This window comes from Malus sylvestris, chromosome 10 (genome assembly GCF_916048215.2).
Source record: "Malus sylvestris chromosome 10, drMalSylv7.2, whole genome shotgun sequence".
Taxonomy (NCBI): Eukaryota; Viridiplantae; Streptophyta; class Magnoliopsida; order Rosales; family Rosaceae; genus Malus; species Malus sylvestris.
Genome location: NC_062269.1, coordinates 31,673,575 through 31,700,644, shown reverse-complemented (window position 1 = coordinate 31,700,644; position 27,070 = coordinate 31,673,575). Strand labels below are relative to the sequence as shown.

The following is a 27,070-nucleotide window of genomic DNA, read 5'->3' as shown; positions in this document are numbered from 1 at the left end:
TTCCGCATCTGCTTGAGGAACAGATAGGGCAAGTGCAAAGGATACAAGGAAGCATGTGGAGACAAGCGTAACAGCACACGTGCCGATACATCCATTACTCTGTCAAAAGCAAAAGTATCCCATATCAGCAGGGTGGAACGTACTCTAGATTTGATGGACTTGTTTTGACCCTCAAATTCTTCAGTCGGCCTTATACTCTGGAGGAAACCAGAAAACCCTCCAGCTCAATTCAAGAATAAGCTTGTGGAAAGTTACTTCTTCAAAAGCAAAAGTATCTCATATCATCTCTTCTCATTTTTCTTCTCTTTATCCTTCATGCTGCTGCAAGATGGGGAGAAGGTGAACAATCAGTCGGAGCTCTGATTGCTTACCTTGTCTGTCACCTCTTTCAGCAGACCCCCTAGCTCGGCGACTTGGGGGACTCCTACTACATGGTTTGTATCGCGCTTGACCAAGCCTGAAACTACAATTAAGCTTCAAGTGAAATTGATACATTACCTTGTGCATCTTCACCAGTTAAAGATACCACCCCTGGATGGAGGAAGAGTACTTCCAGAGAAGATGCCACATCTACCTATGAGACAGATAAGGCAAGTCAAGACGACACCACACTCCGATACTTAGAAGTTTCGTGATTACGAGATCATTCTCCCACAATATTTCCTAATGTCATTTGTACTAAATCATTCACTCGTACTCACTAAAGGAGAGCTTGAACCTATGTACTTGTGTAAACCCTTCACAATTAATGAGAACTCTTCTATTCCGTGGACGCAGCCAATCTGGGTGAACCACGTACATCTTGTGTTTGCTTTCCTATCTCTATCCATTTATATACTTATCCACACTAATGACCGGAGCAATCTAGCGAAGATCACAAAAAGCGACCGTTTTCGTTACCTAGGATCTATCTTGCAAGAGAACGGAGAATTAGATGGAGATCTCAACCATAGAATACGAGCTGGATGGAAAGAGTGCATCCGGCGTGTTGTGTGACCGTCGTAGGCCACTGAAGCTCAAGGGAAAATTTTATAGGACGGCAATAAGGCCAGCGATGTTGTATGGCAGAGAATGTTGGGTGGTGAAGCATCAACACGTACACAAAATGGGTGTAGCGGAGATGAGGATGCTTCGTGGGATGTGTGGGCACACGAGAAAGGATAAGATTGGGAATGAGGATATCCGAGGTAAAGTAGGAGTAGCCGAAATTGTAGGAAAGATGAGAGAAAATCGGCTCTGGTGATTTGGACATGTGCAAAGAAGGCCGACTGACGCTCCGGTTCGAAGATGTGACTACGGGACAGAGGTTCAGGGCCGAAGGGGTAGAGGAAGACCTAGGAAAACTTTGGAAGAGACTCTAAGAAAAGACTTAGAGTACTTGGATCTAACGGAGGGCATGACACAAAACCGAGCGCAATGGCGTTCTAGGATTTATATAGCCGACCCCACTTAGTGGGAAAAGGCTTTGTTGTTGTTGTTGTTGTTTTGATATGTACATCCATCACCAACAAGCGATGATGATTAGCCTAGCTCTCTCCCGGTATAACTTTGCAATCCTTACAAGTTATACGATCCCCTTTCCTCATTAGAAGAAAATCTATTTGTGTTTTTGACGACCCACTCTTGTAGGTAATCACATGTTCTTCTATTTTCTTAAAGAAGATGTTGGCTAAGAAAAGATCATATGCCATTGCAAAATCCAAGATAGCTTCCCCATCCTCGTTTCTCTCCCCAAAATCATGGCCACCATGAAAACCTCCATAGTTGTCTGTCTTCCTGCCCACGTGTCCATTTAAATCTCCTCCTATAAATAACTTCTCCGTCTAGGCAATTCCTTGCACCAAGTCTCTAAGGTATTCCCAAAATTTCTCTTTCGAACTCGTATCCAACCCTACTTGAGGTGCGTACGCACTAATCACATTGATGAGTTCTTGTCCTATTACAATCTTGATTGCCATGATTCTATATCCTACCTTCTTAACATCTACAACATCTTGGGTCAAGGTCTTGTTCACGATGATGCCAACACCGTTTCTCGTTCTATTTGTGCCCGAATACCAAAGTTTAAACCCTAAATTTTCTAGATCCTTTGCCTTAAGACCAACCCACTTAGTTTCTTGTAGGCACATAATATTTATCTTTCTCCTCATCATAACTTCCACTACTTTCATAGATTTTCCCATTAAGGTTCATATATTCCACGTTCCTAAACGCATTCTACTCTCTTGAACGCTACTTTTCTGTCCTAGCTTCTTCACCTTCCCCCGTCTAATAGGATCAAAGTACTTCTTTTGTGTGTCCTGTGTAAAGTTGATAGGAGCATATGCTCCAAACAACTTTGAGTGAAGTCGTTCGAAAAGAAGTTTCTATGGCCCCTTGCTCATTTAACACTGCATCCAGGTGCCGATGGAGATACAGCGACCCTTGCTCACTTAACACTGTGCTCGGGCCACACAGCACGCCACTTACGGGTGACGCCCTAGCTTTAGCGCGATTTCGTTCTGGATTTATTTTCATAAGGATTCGACGTAAACAAGGAGTGCCGGTTGTCAACTACCTGACGCCCTCAACCCCAAACATAAACAAAATTCTATATGAATTCAAAACAATATTAATTAGGGCAAAAGAATCCCAAACATAAACAAAATCCCAAACTAACTAAAAAAAAACTTAAGCCAACCCGTGCATTCCTCATCCTTCCCTCCTTCCCTTGTTTTTTTTACCCTCATGCCATTAATCTGTCTCCTCTTAGAATTATATAAACAACAGCATAAAACACTAATACAGTAATGAAAATAAACAGAGACCTTAATAAAGAAAAAAGAAAAAAAAACCAATTGCGCATCAACTTCATGTTTATATAAAAGAGATGAGATTATTGGAGATACATAACCTTGGTTAGAGTGCAAGAGCAAGACTGAATGAAATGATGAAACTTAAGAGAGATATTACATGGATCAATCATCATTATACGAAACACGGAAACTGGTAGTGCAGCTGGATGCCTCAAGATCCTCAGCCCCACAAAAGTCGTAGAACTTGGCAGCATATGGTGGATTGTCGGGTCCCAATTCATATTACCTTAAATTGATAATAAAAAAAATAAAAAATAAAAACATCAATCAAGTAAAGCTGCCATTTCTAATTAATCAAATACCAGACCCAAAGAAATATAGAAGCATAGTTATTGAAAAGCAATTTTTCTCTCTCCCCCTCAATATTTCCAGTCGACTGGGAAATAGAAGATACAACCCAAAATGCCCAAAAAGCAGAAGCTCAAAGACAAAAAATGAAAATAAAAAGGCATTCTAAAAGAGAAAGTCAGTTGAAATTTACCCAAATGTACAGAGATCCAGGACTCACAAATAAATTAATTTCAGGATCAAACACTAAAGGGATAAGAAACTTTACCCTTTTCTCATTTACAGGTACCAAAATCAATTTACAAAATTAAGGTTAGGGTTTTCATACTCTCTATTGGGTAATGAAGGTCATGTGAAAAGTTCGGAAATAACCAAACCAACATCCAATTTAGTACACACCTAAGAAAAACATAAGTAAGAAACTATTTCCAATTTGTCATTAATTTATCAATCACAATAATACAGTCATAGAAAAACTCTTAACTCACTTATCAAAATTGAATTAATTAAATTGGATGTTGGGGTCAAAATTTTGTGTTCGCCTAAGGATATTTGAGGCTAAAAATTTAACTCTACTCAGTAGTTATTTTATTTTCGGTCTTCAGATTTAGACTAAATATTTAACATTCCATAGTGTAGTTTCAATTTCAACTTTCCCATGAGAGCTTGTACTGGATTTATCTTCTTTAGCCTTTTGTTTGCAATTTGAATTACATGACACAAAATACAACCCAAATAGAACACAAATGGCCCATAGAAAAAAAATGTGAAATATTTACCAATCACTATTCACAGTTTTAGTCAAAGAACTCAAATTTCAGAGATACAAAACAGAGAAGATTGTATAAATCATTTATACAGGTTACCTCCTTTTGGTTGAAAAACTGAAGGGTGACGCCAATTCTTCTTCTGCTTCCACCTCCTTATGGAACTTGACCCGCTAGTCACATTTGTATGTGAACCTGAAATCAGCAACCAGTCAGTACCTTTGGCAAGCTCATGGGGGTATGACACACATGTATGGAAAGATTATTGCAACTCTAATATAAAACAAATGCTTATGAAAAAAGAATTTTTTTGTCGGAGGGTTAATGACTGACAACACTGATAATGAGGGTAAGGCTATGAGCGGTAGGTCTCGGGTTCGAGACTTGGCAGCAGCCACTCCATAAATGGGGGTAAGGCTAGCCGACATTCACCTCTCCCAGACCCTGCATAAAGCGGGAGCCTTGTGAACTGGGTACGACCTTTAGGGTTAATGACTGACAACACTGATAATAGGGTAAGCAATTTCTGTACATATGAAGGTTATCACCATTGCCATCAAAATTTAGGGAGTAACTAAATGAGTGTTTGTTAGTAAACCGAAAAGAAACATAATCAACTACAACCTTATGTATCTTGCTTGATTCATTGAGTAATATGTGTCATAATCATTACGAAGATCAGGAAGAGGACCTGATGCAGGTCCTTGAGAATTGTGCAGATCTACAGTTCAAGCTCCGAACAAAGTATCAATTTATCAGCAATTGTGACATTCATTATTCCTAAAAAAGTTATTGATTCACAAATAAACAAATGAAAGTAATCGGAAAAGAAACGCTCACCATATGCTGGCTGAATCCGAGCTCAAAATGACCATGATATTTTCCCGGCGATGATTACAGAGAGATTGCTGCCTGGGACTTCTGTCCATCCCCTAAAAACAATGTCATGAACTTATTTATTGGATAAATGTGTGTGCACCCAAGAACTACACTGAAACAACCACAAAGATTCAAACTTCCACAGTAAATATGATTTGCAACTAATAAAAAAATAATCAACTGGAAATCACATATAAACCCAAATGAATCTGAACCCAGCAAGCAAAACTAAAAAACACCCTAAATAGACAATCAATCAAACAGAACCAAATGGGGGCTTACTAGCTTCAAAAATTTTGTAATAAAGCCAATTACAAAGCACAAAAAGTCACCCAAAAATGGAAAAAGAGGTAAAAGCGAAGCAAAAGTCGAAGAAAAAGAGATGGATACCTTTCTTTTCCACTTTAGATTTCTGGGTACTTTGTATTTCTACGTACAAACCAATAATATCAATCCAATTTTTCCTGTGTATTGACTACGGGACATAGATTCAGGGCCGAAGGGGTAGAGGAAGACCTAGGAAAACTTTGAAAGAGACCCTAAGAAAAGACTTGAGTACTTGGATCTAACGGAGGACATGACACAAAACCGAGCGCAATAGCGTTCTAGGATTCATATAGCCGACCCCACTTAATGGGAAAAGGCTTTGTTGTTGTTGTTGTTGTATTTATAGTAATTTCATCAGAGGTCGCACTTGGTGCGATGGCAAGTGCCTTCGCCCATGAGCGGTAGGTCTCGGGTTCGAGACTTGGAAGCAGCCTCTCCATTAATGGGAGTAACTCTAGCGGACATTCACCTCTCCCAGACCCTGCGTAAAGCGAGAGCCTTATGCACTGGGTACGACCTTATTTATAGTAATTTCATCCCAAAAAGTGACATAGCAAACCAGCATCCATAACGTACTCATAAGAATATATAACTTCTGTAGCTAATTAGTAATATAGTTACCACCTGAGATCCTCTGAAAAAATTAACAAAAACTATAATTTTAAGAAGAAAAAAAAAATTTTCTCCTGTAAGGGACCATGCCAGTATCCGATTCAATCGAGGGTTTTTACAAATCCAAAAAGGTCGTACCCAGTGCACAAGGCTCCCGCTTTACAAATCCAAAACTATAAAAAATTGAGAAACAAATTAAAAGTTGAGATTGATGAACACCATACCTTACTGTTAACACACAGAGCTCTTCAATGAACCCTTAGTAAAAATTCTTTAAATAACCTTCTTGCATAACACGGCCCAAGAAGAACCAAACCATTTGAAAAACTTATATTCCAAACATAACAAAACTAAATGAAATATCAAATCTCAAAAATCATAACGCTTCTATACAGTGAATGATATGAACCACAATTTGTAAAATCCTAAAAGCTTATCACTGGAAGATGGGAATTACACATTTCCATTTGACCTAAGGATCATATACCCAACATCAAACACCTCATCGTGATCAAACCAAACTTTCATTCAATTAAGTCTCAAACACTTTAATTAAGTTAAAAAAAACAGTCCAATTCTACCAAAACTATATACAGAAACCGAGAAAAACAGAATGAACAATGGTGCAAAGGTGTATAATGACACTAAATCTTCAAATGAAATTTAAAAAAAAATACCCAAACCAATATAAAAGCCAAAATCATTCTTAGCAACTGTAAAATAACAATTAAAAAACGAAACCCATATAAGTTCACAACAAATTAAAACACCTAGATCAACATTAACATTAAATTAGCTACAAACCTAGATAAACCAACACTAAATTAGACTAACCTAATAAGACATAAGCTTCAAATCATTCCAAATGAAAAATTTGGATAAAACCAACAACAAAACCACACCTTGTTCCTATTCTATCTCCCTTCTCTTGCTTTTCTCTTTTGCCTACCCCCCCCACATTAAGACTTTTTTTCCTCATTTTTTCTCTTTTGGCTGCTCACTTAACCCCCCTTTTTTTTTCTCTTCACCTTCCTCGATTTCCAGTCCCCCCCCTTTCTTCCACATCTATCTTTTTTTCCTCATTTTTTCCATCTCTACTCTTGACACTAATTCTCCACTCTTTTTATCTCTTAATTATTTCACTCAATCAAAACATGGGATCACATTTTCTCAAGCAGCCCAAAAAAACTGACCAACCCAAAATCAGAAAAACATCCAAACTAAAACATACAATCACCATTGTCCAGCAGCAAACGATAAATTAGAAATACAAAACAAAGAAAGAAAACAAAACAAAAACCCAAATGCAAAAATAAACAAAAGGGTGTTGCTTTGAATGTAAACGGGGAAATACCTGAGCATCAGAAGAAGAGGACTTATCATTTTCTTCATTTGGAAGCGACATGACTGCTAAATGGGATTATAAACCTACACAAAATACAGAAAATTTAGTAGAATTCATCGCCAAACAAAAGAAGAAATCGTCTTTCAAAAGCAATTTTGATATTAAATCAAGAATTTAAGAGTATATGTATATCAGCTCAGAATTTATAAGTATACAGATAGTGTAATTGAATTGATTGAACTGAGAGAGAGAGAGAGAGAGAGAGAGAGAGGGAGAGGGAGAGGGAGAGGGACTTACTGATTATTTCGAAGGGAGAGAAGGAAGTGATCGGAAGCTGCTCCCTTACTCTTTCTCCCTAAACCCATACCTCCCTTGCTCTTTGTTGAAGGGGGAGAGAGAGAGAGAGAGGAAAGGTGGGTTCGTGGTGAGTGAAGGGGTGAAAAGAAATCCCTGGAAATCTGCCGAAAACCCTCTCTCCCCTCTCCCTCTAAATCCCCTCTCCCCTCTCACTCCAACCCGTCAACCCTTCTGTCCCCCTTCCCTCTCTCTCCCGGACTCAAAGTCCAAATCCAGCCCAAACACTGAAAAACCGTTCTTAAGCCCAGTGGCAATCATGTAAATAAACCAATTGATCGGAATAACCGGGGCATTAGAGCATCAGTATTATTTCAAGGAATAAATTTAATTCAATCATCGTTTTGTTTCATTGTATTTTTTTCACATCAAAAAATGGAAAATGAAACTTCCAATGAATTATTTGTGGCTTACTTTAACCCAATATGTTGCAATGAGTTCCAGTGATCTTATGATGCATATCTTTTCATTAACACGTGTACCAAATAGTAATGATAAACGGGCCATAACACTTGTTTAATCTTGTATTTATTGTGTAAATTTCAGCTGCTTTCTACTCATGCATGTCTCCTACAATTTGATTGCTGGACCATTTGCTCACCTGATCCCTTTTATATCTGTAGGTCCATTTTCAAAAGATCGTATTCCGCTGGCAACATTCTTCGAGAAAGCAGCTCACTTATGTCATCCCCACATGTTAACCAGGAGAAATTTACAAACCCTTGTATGCCTGATCGATCACAACAAGAAAGCAAGATTCTTTCAAAGTCATCACCTGATATATCAACTTCTGCCACCCTTTTTTTTTTCCCACATGGCAGACATTTGGCAGCCACGTGGCACAAATGTGGCAGCCACGTCAGCGCTTAACGGTGTTTGGGATAAAATCTGAACTTTGGGCTAGAGAGAAAGTCGGCCCAAACCCAAGGCCCAGAGGAAAACTTAGGAGGCAGGAAAGAGGCTTTCGGCTGGGCACAAGTTACAAAGGCCACCTGCTTACCTGCTCAAAGACCACAGGGGGTAGGCTATTCAGTCACTACACAGCCCAATAAAGTACTTTATTGGTGGCATTCATGTAAAAAAGCTAGTGAGTCATCACCAAACCGCATTCGGGCACCGCTATTGCTACAGGAACCCAAGCTGAAGTCGTCTATAAAAGGAGGAAGAGAAGACATAATTAGGGACACTCAAACAAACAAACAAAAGCCAAAACTCTGCTCAAGCCAGATTTGCCTTCAACGAAGCTGTAGTCAGCACAAGCCTTCATCCCATTCGGGATAAACCTTCCCAAACCCCTGTAATAGCTCTGCTACCTTGTTCATGGTGGTATCGATTCATTTTGTATCCTCTTCTCCCCCGTCAACCCCTCTAAAAGCTTTCAGACCTCTGACAGAGCCACAAAGATAGATTTTGTAAGAAGTTCAGCCTTGGCCAATAAGGTTCAAACTTACCCGACTATCTTTGCTCTGTCTTTGTCTTTTCTTTCTTTTAAAAGCACAATAACATGTTATATATTCCCAGTTATATACAAGTTATTTCTAGCAAAGTCATAATGAAAATGAGTCTTCAGCACTTGAATCCGATCTGAATCGCGTCAGAGTTCAAATCAGATCTAAGTCTTAAGCCCGGCGGGCATGTAATTTAAAGATCAGTTTAAAAGTCCTTGGCCTCAAGGCATAAAAAAGAACTCTATGTGGACTCAACCCATCCACGACAATCCTTGATAAGCGAGAAGTCCGAAGTTACTTGGGGCGCAAGTAATCAATCTATTTCTCCGTTTTGTTGCTATTATATCTTGATTCGTAGAAAAGGCTTAAGCATGGAGTGGATTCTGATAGAAAGCCTCAAGGCCTACACCTAAGGCCCCACGAAGGCATCTATTTAGCTTCATTTCATGTTGCGGTCTAGTTGGTCCGAGTATAAGGATTAACTCTGATGGGAAGCCTCAAGGCCTATACCTAAGGCCCTACAAAGGCACTCATTTGGGTTCGTCCTACCTCTTGGATTCAGATAATCAAAGGTATAATAGTGATAAGACTCTGGCAACCATAAAAGACCAAATATGATACATCCAAGCGCTGGTTTAGTTTGACAGGAAGCCTCAAGGCCTATACCTAAGGCCCCACAAAGGCACCTGTTATATCTAACTTGGTTTCTCGGGCGTATACATATTCAATCAAAGCTTAACACCCATTCAACATCTGCCATACTGAAGATGGCAGTGGCACGCCTGAGCACGACAAAGTTAATCTTGATTGTGAGCCTTAAGGCCTACACCTAAGGCCCCACAAAGGCGCCCTTTCAAATTAACTTTGTCCTTCTCTTTCAGAACTGCCCGACGAGCCTTGCCCGAAGTGTGTCTTGCCCGACCAAGATCTGCCCGACAAAGGCTTGCCCGAGCGAGCCCGAGAAGAAAGCAGAAGTACGACAGATACCCTCAACCGACGCCATTCTCCCAGGGGAGCTGTGTGCTCATCCGCCAGGAGATTCCTGCGACGAACATAGTTTTGGCACGCCCGGTGGGATAAGAAACAGCTACACTTCTAAGATCTTACATGTCCAAAAAGAGAAGCTATAAACTTGCCAAAAAAGAAGCCAAGAAGGATCTTTTCCAGATGACAGAACAATCAGAAAATCCTTTATCCCCATCCGGACAGGTGGTCTCAGGTAGTTCGACTGCATCTGAGAAATCACAGGGGAAAGGGATTAATGAAGAACTGCAAGCTACAATGATCCAAGTGTTGAAAAGCATGGAAAGAATTTCCTTGGAGACTAAGGGAGAAGTAAGCAGACTCTGCATGCTTACAGGAAATCTACAAAGGAGGCTGGACTTGGAGTTCTCTACTCCAAAGGGTGCTCAAGGAAGTGGAATGAGTCCAGTTGTTATAAGAAGTGAGCCAATCATTCCTTTGTTTCCACTACTAGAAGAAGAAAAGGATAGGGGAAAGAAGAAGGTGATACCTGAAAGAAGTCAAGCAGTGATGGAGTCAGCTTCAGAAAAGGAGTTTCCCAGCTTCCCATTATTATCATTCAATAATAGGAGGCAGAGCGAACAAGAAAGAATGAAGTTTGGACTGCCAGCCACGGCTGGAGAAACTAGCGGGAAAGAAACAACCACTACTACGTCAGATAAACCTCTACCTTATAGGCCACCCCCGATGGTCAACAAAGGTGGAGGATCTAACTGGAGAAAATCTGAAACCAGGAGGGAAGCAAACGCGGGCAATGACCGGAGTCCGAAGATTGAGTCAGCTATCCATGGCCAGAATGATAATTTAGCTACTCAGCAACTAAGAGAAGAATTGGCTGAGTTAAGAAGAACGGTGATTCAAAACGCCCAGCCTCGAGTTCGTCCAGTATTCAGGGTTACCTACCAGAAGCCATATCCTGAATATATCGATGAGTTAAATCCATTCCCTCTTAATTTCAAGATGCCCGCATTCCCGACTTTCACAGGGGAAGATAGCAGTGTGTCCTCCAGAGATCATATTTCAAATTTTCTAATCACTGTGTGGCGTATGAGGACAATCCAAACTACAAATTGAGGTTGTTTGGAAATTCACTAGCAGGATTGGCATCTCAATGGTATTCTCTATTACCCCCCAATTCCATTGCTAACTGGGGGCAAATGGAGATGGCTTTCCATGAACAGTTCTACAGGATAGAGCCAGAGCTCACCATTAATGATCTGGTAGAAGTGAAACAATATGATCATGAGTCCACCGAAGATTTTATGATGAGGTTCAGGAGGACAAGGATGAGATGTCAGTTCCCTGTCAACCAGGCACAGCTCATATCCATTGCTCAAAGGGCTTTAAAATTACCTTTGAGAAAAAAGGTTCTATGATGCACAGTTTAATGAGCTACAAGAGTTGGTGATTGCTGCTACTAAGTATGAGAGGCTGTTACAGGAGGAACAGCAGGTAAAACATACTTCCAAAACTCCTCCGTTCTACAAAAATAAAGCTACTATTCACCATGTAGAGGTAGGGGAAGCCGGACCCGAATGCAAAGATGATCATGAGGAGAAGAGTATAGATGTGTGTGCTGCTGAGATGACCACACCCTTCAAGCCATTGACGATCAAAGGGTTAGTCCAACCAGTCAAGGACCAGAAGATCGTGATGAATGATGGTGGGTTCGTACCCATGAAACCCCCAAAGTATCAAAGTTATTCTTTCGATCTAACCAAGGCGCCAGAAATCTATAAAGAACTTGTGCGGGCAAGAGTCATTTTGCCCGACAGCACCAAAAAGATGCCCAAGCCCGAGGAACTCAGGGGGAAGAAGTATTGTAAGTTGCATTATACCTTCAACCACTCTATAGTCAATTGTGTCCAGTTTAGGGATTGGGTACAGGATCTTATAGTGAAGGGGAAGTTACTACTCGATTCACCTCAGGCTAGTATGATGGTGGATACTAACCCTTTCCCCGAAGCTCCTATTAGCATGATCGACCTCGTTTTCAAGGAGTCGGGGTTATCAACAGAGTAAAATGCCATTGAAAGGACCCAGGGGCAGTGGCTAAGATTGCCAACAATAAAGATAGAGGAGAAAAACAGGTAGGCAAGGGGGCATAGAGTTGCCTGAGGCCTATCCAAATGGAGCAGAACAGGAGGAATGTTACATATCCATTCTAAAACAAAAAGAGATTACAAAGTAATTCTATTCCAAAAACTTTACATCTTCACATAAGGTGATTATTCTAGAATGGTATGTTCGCATGATGGTAAAAATCCTATTTGGTTCAGCCAAGACAGTATGGCTGTTTACAAGTTCAGACTTGGTTTGCTCTAACTCTGAAGTCGCTTTTTCCACCCCTTCGATCTGTTGCTCAAGGTTATCCAGAAGAGTTGTTTGCTCCGCCTTAAGGATCATCAGTTGTCTCTCCAACTTCTGAATTTCAGAAGAAACAACTTCAATTCGTTCTTTGGTCTGCATAATCTCTTCCATCAGCCGACTAACTTGGGTAGAGGAGCTCGATTCTCTCTCTATGAAGCATTTTGCCCGGTTAGCCAGCCGGTCTGCTCTCTGATGTTGCTCCCTGAGGGCCCTCAAGTTTTCAAAGAAAGAAAGGAAAGAATCATACTGAGGCTTGGATAAGCGATCGTTTTTAAAGAACTCAGTAATGACTCTCTCGAGGTCATAGAGAGCCTTGAGGATAAATGATGCAGTGAATTCTTTCTTTGCCCATGTTTGAAAGATTTGTTGCTGCTCCGAAGACATAAATTTTGTTGAAGCCTGCTTTGAAGACTTCAACCGCGTCTCAAGTCGCCCGAGTGCTTCGAAGAGTTTGGGCAACTTGGCAGGATCAGAGGAGGAAGGAGAAGGGTCCGGCATAACAGTTTCTTCTGGTGAGATAATGCCTATGGAAGGGGCAATTTCTGTTTGTTCAATCGGTTCATCTCTAGACAGGGAGATGTCAACATCTCCAGAGGAAGAAGGAGGTTGAAAACACCTTGGGTTACGGGCCATTGGAGGAGGGGAAGTTTCTTTTGGGGAAGCTCGCTACAAAACTTCAGGATCAGGACAAGATGAACTATACACAAATCAAAACAAAAGAGGCTTTGGAGAGAAGGAAGTTACCTGACTTAACCCCGGGGTTTCACCAGAGAATGCACTAACTCCTTGTCGAGGTGAAGATTTTTCACCACCAGCGACAGATGGGAAAGTTGTGCCTGAACCTGTGCCTACATCCTGGTTGTATCCGAAGAAAGTAGTGATGATCAGCAAAAGGTCACCAGAGGAAGAAACAAGAAGAAAATATTCCAGCACCTGAGGTTGATCTTGAGGAGAAGAAGGAGGTTCATCGACCGTCTGGCGAGTAAGCGCTTGCGAAATAGTTGTGTCTAAAGCTACAGGGATCTCAGGAACTATGGGTTCTTTATCCAAGGCCACTGACGGGGAAAGGGGTTCATATCCCGAAGATGGCTGCAAAGAACATGGATAGGAGTTACTTGGGTAGCAATGTGCAAAGTTGAAATGAAAAGAAAGAGTAATTCACCAAAGTATCATCCTCATCCACAAAATGCAACATGATTCCTGTGGAAGGATCAAATTGAGAAGAAGGGGTTGCATCTAGGGCAGGTTGCGGAGAAAGACTTTCTTTCCTTGTAGCCTAAGCCAAATTATTCAAAATTCAGAAAGGTTTGAAAATAAGAAAGTATAAAGATAGAAGTCATACCTCTTTAAGCGTAGCAGCCATTCGTGATTCCTTCTTAGAAGCAAGGGTTGACCTTTTAGAAGCTTGAGGTCCTGTTGAGTGATAAAGGGATAATTAGATAAGGGAGAAAGGTAGCCATTTGATCTAGAAGAGGAGAGACTCACTGGAAGATTGTTCTGTCTCTTTACCCGCTTCAGAAACAAGAGCAGATGGGGCTGCTGGTTTAGGAGGCACGGTGACTCTTGCCCGCTTACTCTTTCGGGTAAGAATTGGTCGTGTGGTTGCTGAAGGAAGTGCCGGATCAGAGATTGTGGTTTTAGTTATGGCCACCCTCTTTCGTTTAGATGCTTTGGTCGTATCTTTGGCTATTTCTTTAATTGTTTCTTCGGCTCCTGAATCCCCAAGAGATTCTGAGACGTCTGTCCCTTCCCCGGCTTCCCGCCTTTCAGCTTCTGCTGCAGCACCATGAAGAACTGCGGCATCAGCAGAATCATTCTCTGATTCGATGGCTTCGGATTCAGTATCAACTGAAGCTGCAGAAACAAGTAAGAGTGAGGAAAGTAAACAACAAGGAAAGCAAAATCGGATGGGAAGAAAGTCACCTATTAGGAGTAATCGGTTTTTCTCTTGGATCATATCTTTCCAATTTTCAAGCTCGCTCGAGCTAGGATATGATTTAAGAGAAAGCTGGCTGAAAATACGATCGTGGTTCACTTTCAAATCTCCTCCGTATTTTCTAGTCCACCTTTCCTCCCACCAAGAGGAAAACAGCGAGGTACATTCGAAATTAAGAACAACGGAATGTCGGGCTGCTTGGCTCATCACGTCCAAACTACGGCGGGCAGCTCGAAATATTGCTTCAGAAGGAGTCTGTAACCAAAATGAAGTGCCACAATGGATTGAGTCGAAGAATGGGACAGGTATGGATTGCCTAAATCCTAACTGCCTGCTGCAGAAGTTAGGATGATACACCTCCAAGCCTCGATCATACCGATTTCCCCGGACCCCCCAGGCCAAGTCTCTTGGCTGAATACAGCTGATAAACTTTTCCCTGCAGAAGGGAGCAGCATCCTCACCAGGGGCATCTTGGAAGGCTTGGTCAGAAAACCAAGGATATCTCCTCAATACCGATGCACCCCATTCCAAGTCTGACCGAGTCCTGCAGACTCGGAAAAAGTAGAAGCATGCAAAGGTGGAATGATCTACAGGAGGAGCTTCAGCCAGGATTCGGGCATGAGCCACACCCTCTGGAAACTCTAGATTGATAGCCCGAAATTCTGGAAAATACCATTGTAGCCAAATCTGTATCATCCAGATGGGGCCGTTCAAATTGGTCTCAAAGGGCTCATCCCGGGTCATGTCAAAAAGAAGGTGATAAAGATGGGAGAGAAGGAATGGACCTGTGGCAACGTCATCAAAATTGTGAAGAACCTCTACCAAGGGGATCCATTCTACCCGTACCCCCTTGGATTTGTTGGGGAAGACGTGCTTGTTAAGCCAGTAAAGAAGAAAGTACATATGTTCTTGATCTTTGTCGGCTTGAGGAGAGCCTGCCCCGAAGTTCTTCTTGACAAAAGGGATGAATCCTTTAAAGGAGGTCCCATAACTTTTGAAAGTAACTGAGTTATAGCTGAGAGGAAGGAAGTAGGTGGAAGAACTTGAGCCCCCGGTGGTAGAGGATGGAATCCAATCTTGAGTAACATCTATCACCCTGCCCGATGGCCTCAACCCGAAGACTTGGGCCATATCAAGAATGGTGGGAGACATGGGACCCATACGGAAATCGAAGGTGTTTGTGCCCGTATTCCAAAAGAGGAGGGCAGAAGCAAGCAATTCGGGCTTAGGGGTAATTGAAATCTTCGAAAGCATAATCAGTTCGTAGATGCCGTTACTCATCCATTTCTGCTTGAAGGAAGGTTCCAATTCGTCAATCCACTGGGCCCAGGCAAGATCATTCACCAAGGGAAAGCCTCGACGATGAAAAGACCACTTAGAAGAAGAAATGCCCGAGTCGGCCAAATAAGGATTTGGGGTAAACCAGTTTCCCCTAGGCATATTACTTTCTACTACTGAGGGAACCCGAGAAATCCAGGCAGGACCCAAAGATTGAACCCCATGTATCTCAAAGAAGAGTTCAGAATGCAGACCTGCCCGCGGACGATGCAGCCCGTTGAGCAGACGGCGTAGAGTGGCAATTCCTTCACCAGACTCGTAGGATGGTAGGGTTTGGCCGGATCCTGAGGCCATTTAATGAAGGCCGTGGGGAAGAAAAACAAGGATAACGGTAAAGATGCAACCTCGTCGGACAACGAGAAAGAAATGATGAAAGAATTGGGGAAGTTTTGTTGTATCAGAGAAGGTTTTCTTTTTACGAAACACAGAGAACGGAGAAGTTCACTCACAAGGGTTCTAAGAGTTTTAAGGGTTTAAAACAGGGGTCTCTTTCAATTAATATTGGCGCCTGGGATCCCAACCTTAACATCAATTGAAGGGGGCACTGTTTGGGATAAAATCTGAACTTTGGGCTAGAGAGAAAGTCGGCCCAAACCCAAGGCCCAGAGGAAAACTTAGGAGGCAGGAAAGAGGCTTTCGGCTGGGCACAAGTTACAAAGGCCACCTGCTTACCTGCTCAAAGACCACAGGGGGTAGGCTATTCAGTCACTACACAGCCCAATAAAGTACTTTATTGGTGGCATTCATGTAAAAAAGCTAGTGAGTCATCACCAAACCGCATTCGGGCACCGCTATTGCTACAGGAACCCAAGCTGAAGTCGTCTATAAAAGGAGGAAGAGAAGACATAATTAGGGACACTCAAACAAACAAACAAAAGCCAAAACTCTGCTCAAGCCAGATTTGCCTTCAACGAAGCTGTAGTCAGCACAAGCCTTCATCCCATTCGGGATAAACCTTCCCAAACCCCTGTAATAGCTCTGCTACCTTGTTCATGGTGGTATCGATTCATTTTGTATCCTCTTCTCCCCCGTCAACCCCTCTAAAAGCTTTCAGACCTCTGACAGAGCCACAAAGATAGATTTTGTAAGAAGTTCAGCCTTGGCCAATAAGGTTCAAACTTACCCGACTATCTTTGCTCTTTCTTTGTCTTTTCTTTCTTTTAAAAGCACAATAACATGCTATATATTCCCAGTTATATACAAGTTATTTCTAGCAAAGTCATAATGAAAATGAGTCTTCAGCACTTGAATCCGATCTGAATCGCGTCAGAGTTCAAATCAGATCTAAGTCTTAAGCCCGGCGGGCATGTAATTTAAAGATCAGTTTAAAAGTCCTTGGCCTCAAGGCATAAAAAAGAACTCTATGTGGACTCAACCCCATCCACGACAATCCTTGATAAGCGAGAAGTCCGAAGTTACTTGGGGCGCAAGTAATCAATCTATTTCTCCGTTTTGTTGCTATTATATCTTGATTCGTAGAAAAGGCTTAAGCATGGAGTGGATTCTGATAGAAAGCCTCAAGGCCTACACCTAAGGCCCCACGAATGCATCTATTTAGCTTCATTTCATGTTGCGGTCTAGTTGGTCCGAGTATAAGGATTAACTCTGATGGGAAGCCTCAAGGCCTATACCTAAGGCCCTACAAAGGCACTCATTTGGGTTCGTCCTACCTCTTGGATTCAGATAATCAAAGGTATAATAGTGATAAGACTCTGGCAACCATAAAAGACCAAATATGATACATCCAAGCACTGGTTTAGTTTGACAGGAAGCCTCAAGGCCTATACCTAAGGCCCCACAAAGGCACCTGTTATATCTAACTTGGTTTCTCGGGCGTATACATATTCAATCAAAGCTTAACACCCATTCAACATCTGCCATACTGAAGATGGCAGTGGCACGCCTGAGCACGACAAAGTTAATCTTGATTGTGAGCCTTAAGGCCTACACCTAAGGCCCCACAAAGGCACCCTTTCAAATTAACTCTGTCCTTTTCTTTCAGAACTGCCCGACGAGCCTTGCCCGAAGTGTGTCTTGCCCGACCAAGATCTGCCCGACAAAGGCTTGCCCGAGCGAGCCCGAGAAGAAAGCAGAAGTACGACAGATACCCTCAACCGACGCCATTCTCCCAGGGGAGCTGTGTGCTCGTCCGCCAGGAGATTCCTGCGACGAACAAACAGATCAATTGATGAAAAATGTAATTGAGGTATTATTTTGAAATAAAATAGTACTTAAGGTATGAAAGTGAATTTTTTTAAAGATGTTGTAAGAAATTGAAATAGAATCCAAACATAAGGTATGAAAGTGTAATTTACCCATATTAAAATTTCTAAAAAGAAATGAAGATTTATATTTTAGTTTTTTTCAAGCTTGGATTCTTGTTTAATTCAGTCAACTCAATTCAAGTACTAGCATTCAAATTGTTTAATTGGAAATGTCTCTGGTTTTGGTACATATCTATCCAGAATTATATGTTTTCGCTCAGTTTATGGAAACATATCTTGTATATCTCACTCGATTTATAATTTCGTTATATAGCTAATGTTGATATATAGTTTTGCATACTTAAGCTTAGTCAATTGGCTAGAGCAATGCGCTTTCTCATTTGCACCCGAATTAGAATTTCCTCTGCGTAATTTTGAGAAACTTAGTGACCAAACATTTATACGCACACCATGCTAATACAAGGATCATACACGATTTCTTTCGCACCATATAGTGTATATCTCTCTTTCTTATTTGCTGAAAAGAACCACTCTAATCCATTTTTTTCTCTCTACAATTACCCTCTAATGAGTTTTTAGTGAATGAATAAACAAACCAAGGACCGCTAGAAGATTGAAAGATTAGTAAAATGTTCACTTCCGCCGAACAATTAAATCTTGAATAAAACCCGTACTATTGAGTTGAGTCGGGGGTAACATTGTAGTTGGACCCATCATTCTTAATTTTCCTTTAAACCCTTATGCTAGCTTTGCCAACCACTAATTAACTACATACTACAAGTGGGATGAGGAAAAAAATTTACAAGAGTCATAAATTGTTGGTCATCAGGAATTAGGTTTTGCAGACTTATACCATAGAAATCTAGACAGATCCAATAGGGAATTAATATGCATTTGTCAAATTTCCTTGCATATATGCAGGACCATATATATCAGCTGGCTCATAGGATCCTCTTAAATTCTGCATTATTTACTTATTTTCTATCTTGTGCTATACAATTCAACAATGTTTAACCAATTATTCACTTACCAAAAAAATAAAATAAAAATCATGCAAAATAATTGCCTCCTGCCAGTTGGTTAATTAGTGTAAATGGTTCATACCACCAAGTCAAATTCCTCGTTGCTTGTGTTTGCCATGGCTACTAGCAGGGGTTTCCTTCCCATCTTGAAGAGTGCAATCCCCTCTGTAATAACCCGTTCCAATTTTTAATGAAAATTACATGTTTGCCATCGGGTGGGTTTGTTAATTAGGCCCAAAAACCGGGCCCACACACTATTTTATTCCTTGTTTTCTGACCTCTCACACGTGACTCATGACTCTCTCCCTCTCATCTTTCTCGTTGGAGCTCTCTGTAACTCACCCTCACTAGCTCTAATTTCCCAAGCATCACCACTCACAACCACCATCTCTTACGGCATGGTTCAACAAAAAATCACCAGAAATAGATTATGGGCTTCCTGAGGATCTCAGCCGTGGCTCTGCATGGATCATCTGTGCATGGCAGAGTTTCGAACTCACTGAACCGTGAGCTTCGAGTCTTCCCCGTCCGTTCCAGGTGAAACATCTGCCCCATTTAGTGTTAAATCCAAGATTTATGAGTGATGTGGGGATAATTTCGAACTGAGAAATTGAAGGATTTACAGAATTTAATCTGTGTCTTTGATTCTGTAGTTTTCCGGTGAACTCAAGGCAAAATTCGAAAGGAATCGTTGTCGATTTAGTTGGACTCAACTTCTGCTGCTCTCAGGTTCAATTAAGGTACGCTGCGTGTCGAAATTGAGTGAGAATTTCAGGGTTTTAACCCTTATCAGCGACCTTTTTTGGTCGTTTCCCGATGAACCCAAGATGGAATCAGTCTCAATTTTTACATTTTGTATCCAGGTAATATTCTGGAACACTTCTATGTTGAACTTTAGTGGATTCGAAGTGAAGTTTGAGGCTCAAATCTGTGTTTTTCACGTTCAAATGCATCAAAATCGAACTCCGGAACATTTAATCGATTTCTGGGTTTTTCTCCAGATTTCGGCGACACATGATACCGCTAACTTTAACGGAATATGGTAATGGAGAAGGTATATTTTGTTAACCCCTTTATCCGACCCGGCCCAAACTTTAGGCCATGTGACCCATGAACTCAAGCTCAAATCCATTTACCCTATAGCCCAGGCCCAATCCTTTGGGCCTAAACCAAGCCTAATGCAATTACCCAAAACCCAGGCCTAAACTCGGATCTGACCCGGATCCAAACCCAGCTCCTTTGGGTCGGTACGTGGCCTGCATGTGGGCGCGAGTCATGGCCAGCGTGTGGGGCACACACAGCCGGCGACTTTTCCGGCAACCTATCCCGGCGTGTGCGGTGGTGCGTGGCCCTCCGGACCGCCACCTTGTGGCGGCACGTGGGGCAACCCGAGGTCCCTCCTTAAGTTATTCGATGTGCCGAATCCGAATCCGCTATCCAATTTCCCAAATTCTAATGTGTTAGTGGAGTTTTACTAAATGGTTTCTAATTGTGGTTATGTGCATCGAGTGCGAGTACCACCAACCTTGCTAGTTCGAGCGGCTCCCGGACAAGGGAAGACTTGTGAGTGGATCCCTCCTAAAATGACTATTTTATAAATCTTAGGGTTGCATGCATATCTTATTTCCAAGTTTGCACATGTTTTAAAGTATGTTTTATTTGCATATCTTTGAGATTTGGAGAATTTACTAGTTAGTTAAATTGCTTTATGAAATATTTTGGACCTATTAGAATTACTTTATATTGAAGGTTATCAACTAAGAGTTCATACATTCGAATTTATGGGGATTTATGAGTATAACTAGCATGGATTCATTCGACTTGGTTTTTAGATATATTTTCGGGTATGCATCTAGTGGGTTATCATACATCACATCCACACATAGGTATTAGATGTCTATGGCCATAGGACACGGTGACAAGGAGGAGTGAGATATATGTTATACCCCCAGCTTCACTGCCGAAGAAGTGTCAGACAGCTTCACTAGTCATACATAGGTATTAGATGTCTATGGCCATAGGACACGGTGACGAGGAGGAGTGAGATATTTGTTATACCCCCAGCTTCACTGCCGAAGAAGTGTCAGACAGCTTCACTAGTCATGACTAGTGTCGGTGTGTGATGTTATAGATTCTTTTCCAGTGTAACCCGGAGTCTTACAACTTCATCTTTGGGTGATGGGCTTACCATATTTCTTCACTGGCGTAACCCAGTGTTGTACAGCTTCACCTTCAGGTGATGGACAGGTACTGCCTTCGGACGACTATGATATTATAGTATTATTGAGATTTATGGATTTGCCTTCAGGCAATGATAGTACTAGTTTTGAGCATCAGTATTACGTACATGTTTTATGGATGTATTTCATGACATATTAGAGTTTTCAGAAAACCTATTACGTAGTATTATAAATGTTTTCAAAACATGGGGTTATTATGTTCATAAAGGAAATGATTTTCTTATTATTAGTATTATTATAAACTTTGGACCACTCACATTTTCTGTTTTGTGCCCCCTCAGGGTTTAGATTCGAGGCACATGATTCTGACGTCAGGACACTTCTGCTTAGTTATTCTCGAGTCCTCTCAGTATAGGTATTATTCCGTTGTTTGTATTCTTTCCTAAATATTCTTCCATATTATTCTTAGTAATTGTATGCTTTGAACAAATTCCTGCATTAGTAATTTTATTTTAAGTACATAATTTTATTCATAGGCATTTTAAAAATGGTTTCGTCACCCTTGGGTTTTAAAAATGGTTTCGTCACCCTTGGGTGTCGGCCAGCACGTGCCTACCCATGATATTCAGGGACATCGGGGTTGGGGCGTGTCACCCTCAGTAGAAAATTGATAGAATTAATAACAACTGATATTGAATGGTTCTATACTTAATTGCTCCGAGCCTTTTTGCGATAGAACTCTCTTTTCTCCAACATCCCAATTAGAAATAATGACATATGGGATAATAGAAGAGAAATTAAATATAGAGTAGAAACTTGATAAATTTTGGGATTACTTCAAAGTGGTGAATTTTCTTTACAGATAAAATATTATGCTTCTAAACCACATCGTAATACAACTGATCGAGCTAGAGCAGATGGTTAGTAAAAATGCAGAACATTGCTGATAAAATCTTTATTTTCTCGATCAATCCGAGTGCGAATGCAGATCACTCGAATAGTGTGTACTGTGTAGTAGTATATGGGAGGACATGCAGAGTCCAAGCATCCTTTCATGAAGATGATGAAGTGAAGTGAGCCTATAATTCCATACAATCTGCAAATTCTCATAATAATGGCCAGTGTCAGTTCTCCAAAAATTTAGATTAATTCCCTCTTTGATGGACATTAGAAGGTAAAAGTAGTTTGGTAAGTAGTTCATCACTTTTGATCGGAATAACTGGGGCATTAGAGCATCAGGAAATGATAATGTTAATGGTGCGCTTACAAATGATAAAGTTAATGAGAAGCGCTTAAAGACTCGAACCACAGAAAAAATTACCCTTCAATGGTGCGATAACAGTTGGGTCCCTGGATTTAGTTTTCTTCAAAACAGGGGTTTAAGCATTAACGGTAGTTTTAAGGGAAGCATTTGTAAAGAACCTTAAAATCCAATGCATAAAGCAGCCACAACTTCCACAAAGGAGATATTACTTGATTTTTTTCTTACCCCTTGAAGTGCCTTCGTCTAAAGGACTCTCGGATATCGGTGATGATGAGCAATTGCTCAGAGACTCCTTAGCATCAATCATCATTGCGATCGCCTCCCTCATCGTTGGCCTGTTAACTTGGGATGTACTAGTGCAGAACAATGCAATCTTGAGAAATAGTGTCATTTCTGTTTCCACTCCATTATGTATTGCCCTGGAAACAGATGAAATATTCCAGTCTAGCAAAAACATCTCTGTTCATTTTCACGGAGATGTTCTCCTGTTAGAGTGTGATTATGATTCACACGGTCTAGATATTTCAGATTAGTATAAAGTGATAAGGTCTCAGTTTGTTTATAAGAGTAATCCAGTTTTGGTTTGGATTAGAACTCTGTTTGGGATTTGAGTTTAGTACTCCTGATTGTACAAGGATTTAGTTTCATATTCCTTGTAGGATTGTTATAGGTGATCCGGAACTTGTAGTATAAAACCACAAGCCCCTGCTCTCGCAAAGATACACTCTGAATTTCGTTCCAGTTGCCTATAATCTGGAGAGTATCGAGCTTTGCAGAGAGGAGAAGGTTTTGTGCAGATTTCCATATCTTCTTCGTCTGTGAACATGTCTGCAGGTATGCACTGATGCAATTATTTCTGTTCTTACATTCATATTGCGTACATGATCAAGGGGTTGTGATTTAATTGTTTAATCCTTGTGTTCTTGGTTGTTGAGTTGATCGATAAGTATTTATCTCTTCTTACATGTGGTATCAGAGCCAATGGATTCTTCATTTAAATTCAATCTTGAAATCGATTTAATCTGCAAAACAAAACTGACCTATGGCAACCAGTCTGTTTAAATTCAAAATTGCAAGAAACGACGTCGTTTAATTTATTAACCTTCTTTAATATTATGACTGTTGGACTGGGTTTTTGACTGCAATCGAAGAAAAAAAAAAAAACCTCGATTTTCATTTTGTGTGAGAAAGATCCATAATCAGATATGGCAATATCGTTTTTCTCAAACATCATAAAACAAATTTCTTGTATAACTATTGCTTCCGCTGCGTTGATTATGATATCTGCAAATTGAGGTAATTTTCTGTTTCTTCTCCATCCATATTGCGTTAAAATATAAAGAAGTATTATGGAATTTTTGCTATGTTTGATTAAGATTGGTGAACAAAGATTATGCAATGCATTCAATTCCATGTCTGCAGATTATTAACATACTGCTCTTTTGTTTTCTTGTCACAAATGAAATTCTGATCTGCGATGATGAGTGAGTTTATGCATACACAAATGGGTTGTTTAATCTATATATGTTTTTCATGCTCATGAGAAATCTATATATATTACTAAATTGATTCATTAACATTGTGTATCAACTGGTGAAATCAAGAACTTTTGGTTCTTTTATTGAGATTTCATTTTGTCCATGTCTGCAGTTTCGCTTAAAACACTCAACCTTGCAAGTGTTCCGATTCTCACGGGGGGAAGTAACTACAAGAAGTGGAGGCGAGAAATCGGTCTGCTACTGACTCTTAATGAATTTGATATTGCATTAGACACTCCCAAGCCGCCATTATTGTCAGATAAAAGCACCAAATCAGAGAAAGCTGATTATGAGAGATGGATGAGGGCAAACAAGATTACTTTATCTGTTCTTGAAAGTGGGATGACTGACACAGTGAGGGGAGGTATAAAGAAACATGATCTTGCAGTGGATTACCTCAAAGCCATTGAAAACAAATTCAAAGAATCCGAGAAGGCGAAAATCAGTCTATACATGTCAATGTTAACAACCTATAAGATAGATGGAAACACTTCCATTAGAGATCATATTATGAGGATGACTGATGCAGCTGAGAAACTCAATTCAATGGATGTCACTATTGGTGAAAAACAACTTGTGTTCATGATTCTGCAGGCACTGCCATCTAAATACAGTCAATTGAAGGTATCTTACAATACTCAAGACAAGACTTGGACTATAGATGAACTAATTGCTCAGTGTGTGCAAGAGGAATCTCGGCAAAGACAAGAAAGGGGCAAGGAAGTTGAGGTGGTCAACCTTGTGCATACTGACAATAAACAGACCACTGATGTTTCTGGTATGAAATCAAAAACTCTCAATTTTTCTGATAAATTTAGTAGAACTGCCAAGAATACTAAATCCTCTAAATCTCACAATCTTAATGTTAAACTAAAAGATGTTGCTAAAATAAAATGTCATCATTGCAAACTTAAGGTCACTATAGAAAGGATTGTGAAAGATTTAAGGACTGGCTGAGGAGTAAAGGTAGAACTGATGTCTATGTTTGTGTGGAGTCTAACTTGATTGAAATTCCTGCTAATTCCTGGTGGTTTGATACTGGTTCTTCAGTTCACATAACTAACACATTGCATGGTTTTCAAAAACAAAAAACAGACAAGTAAAGATTCTTATAATGTTTTTGTGGGAGAAGGGTCCAAAGTAGTAGTTGAGGCTATTGGAATTGTAAAATTAAAAATGAAGTCTGGGTTTGTTCTTCAATTAAATGATGTTTTGTATGTCCCAGCCATGAGAAGAAATTTGGTTTCTGCATCAAAATTAGTCAAACAAGGTTTCGGTTTTATGTGTGATGATACCTGTGTTAATTTTTTCAAAAAACATGAGAAAAATTCCTTTTTATGGTCTGCTGTCTTACATGAGGAATTATGGAAATTAGATCATATTGTTGAAGAAAAACCGAGTTTTGTTTTTAATTCAAATGTCAAAAGAATGCATGAAATTGAGTTTTCATATGATTTATGGCATAAAAGGTTGGGGCATATTTCAAAGGATAGAATTTTGCAATTAACCAAAACAAATTTGATTCCTGCACTTGATTTCAGAAATGCAAAGGAATGTGTTGACTGCATGAAAGGAAAGTTGACTAATACTAGAAACTATGAAGCTAAAAGAAGTCAAAATCTTTTAGAAATTATCCACACTGATGTTTGTGGTCCTTTTCCTGTTAAAACCATATGTGGAAATAGCTATTTCGTGAATTTCATTGATGACTTCTCTAGATATGGTTATACTTTTCTCATTAGTGAAAAATCAGCAGTACTTAATTGTTTCATAATCTTTAAGACCGAAGTTGAGAAACAACTAAATAGGCAAATTAAGATTGTGAGATCCGATAGAGGAGGAGAGTATTTTGGCAGGTTCACTGAGGCCGGGCAACAGAAAGGTCCTTTTGCGCTTTACCTCCAGCAACAAGGCATCATAGCACAGTACACCACACCTGGAACACCACAACAAAATGGTGTCTCTGAGAGAAGAAATAGAACATTAATTGGGATGGTCAGAAACATGATCTCAAGGTCGAAGTTGCCTAGTTTTCTATGGGGTGAGGCACTCAAGGCAGCAAACTATATTCTGAACAGAGTCCCAACTAAAGCTGTTAAAGGTACACCTTTTGAAGTATGGACTGGCAGAAAGCTTAGCTTCGGGCATTTCCATGTGTGGGGATGCAAATCTGAGGGTAGATTTTATAATCCTAGTGAGAAGAAATTAGACTCAAGAACTACAACCTGTTACTTTATTGGATACTCAGATAAATCCAAAGGTTTTAAGTTCTATTGTCCACAAGCTCATTCAAGAATACAGGAGTCTCATAATGCAGTGTTCTTAGAAGATCAAGATGTAGCTAGCTTAGTGGTTGAAGAATTTGAATTTGAAGAATTGAATCAAACTGCCGCTGCCACTTCTTCCAGTAATTACATTCAGGTTCCAATTTTCTCCAACACCTCAACCATAATTGAAGAAGAAGACACTCCAATGACTGAAAATAACCTGCAGCCACATATTGATGATCATATTGAGAACGTAGGTGAAGAAGTTCTATCACACAATGATCAACCTGTGCAGCAGCCATTAAGACAGTCAATGAGGACTAGGAAACCTGCGATTTCTAATGACTATGTGTATCTACAAGAAACTGAATATGAATTTGGAGATATTGATGATCCATTAACTTTCCTTCAAGCAATGTCAAGTCCTCAAGCAGCCTTATGGAAGAAAGCTATGGAAGAGGAACTGGAATCCATGTCAAAAAACAGTGTATGGACATTGGTTAATTGTGATTCAAACACCAAACCAATAGGTTGTAAATGGGTTTACAAGACCAAAAGAGATGCTGAAGGAAGAATAGAAAGATACAAGGCCCGGTTAGTGGCAAAGGGGTTCACACAGAGGGAAGGCATCGATTTCAGTGATACCTTCTCTCCAGTCTCTTCAAAGGACTCTATGAGAGTAATCATGGCATTAACAACCTATTTTGACTTAGAATTACATCAAATGGATGTCAAAACAGCTTTTCTCAATGGTGAATTAGAGGAAGACATTTATATGCGACAACCAACTGGATTTGTTGAAAGGGGGAAGGATAATATGGTCTGCAAGCTTAATAAATCCATTTATGGACTTAAGCAAGCAAGTAGACAATGGTATCTCAAGTTTGACAAAGTGGTTACGGCACACGGCTTCACAGAGAACAAGCTAGATGACTGTATATATTACAAGTTCAAAGGATCCAAGTTCATATTTCTGGTTTTATACGTTGATGATATATTGATAGCAAGTTCAAATATGCAATTGATGCATGA

At 40.3% G+C, this 27,070-nt stretch overlaps 1 protein-coding gene and 1 long non-coding RNA gene across 12 annotated transcripts; both read right to left on the bottom strand.

Moving 5' to 3' along the window:
• Positions 1-2,837: 2,837 nt before the first annotated feature.
• On the bottom strand, positions 2,838-7,561 carry LOC126585992 (uncharacterized). 8 transcript variants are annotated; one of them, XR_007610717.1, is made up of 7 exons: positions 7,371-7,561; positions 7,083-7,156; positions 5,180-5,218; positions 4,751-4,901; positions 4,535-4,643; positions 4,010-4,105; positions 2,838-3,081 (listed from the first exon to the last, which is right to left on the bottom strand). It is a non-coding gene; the product is annotated as an uncharacterized LOC126585992 (long non-coding RNA). The 8 variants fall into 8 exon arrangements; XR_007610719.1 differs by having other exon boundaries at positions 4,535-4,631; positions 4,751-4,842; positions 7,371-7,559; XR_007610713.1 differs by having other exon boundaries at positions 4,751-4,842; positions 7,371-7,558.
• Positions 7,562-8,338: 777 nt separating this feature from the next.
• On the bottom strand, positions 8,339-13,619 carry LOC126585989 (uncharacterized). Of its 4 annotated transcripts, XM_050250640.1 has the most exons (4): positions 13,431-13,619; positions 13,202-13,357; positions 13,018-13,123; positions 8,339-8,577 (listed from the first exon to the last, which is right to left on the bottom strand). In XM_050250640.1, exons 1-4 carry the CDS (start codon positions 13,461-13,463, stop codon positions 8,486-8,488), a joined length of 387 nt encoding a protein of 128 aa, XP_050106597.1. In that variant the 5' UTR covers positions 13,464-13,619; the 3' UTR covers positions 8,339-8,485. The 4 variants fall into 4 exon arrangements, with proteins under 4 accessions (XP_050106597.1, XP_050106595.1, XP_050106596.1 ...); XM_050250638.1 differs by having other exon boundaries at positions 13,018-13,357; XM_050250639.1 differs by having other exon boundaries at positions 8,382-8,577; positions 13,013-13,357.
• Between the last annotated feature and the right edge of the window lie 13,451 nt (positions 13,620-27,070).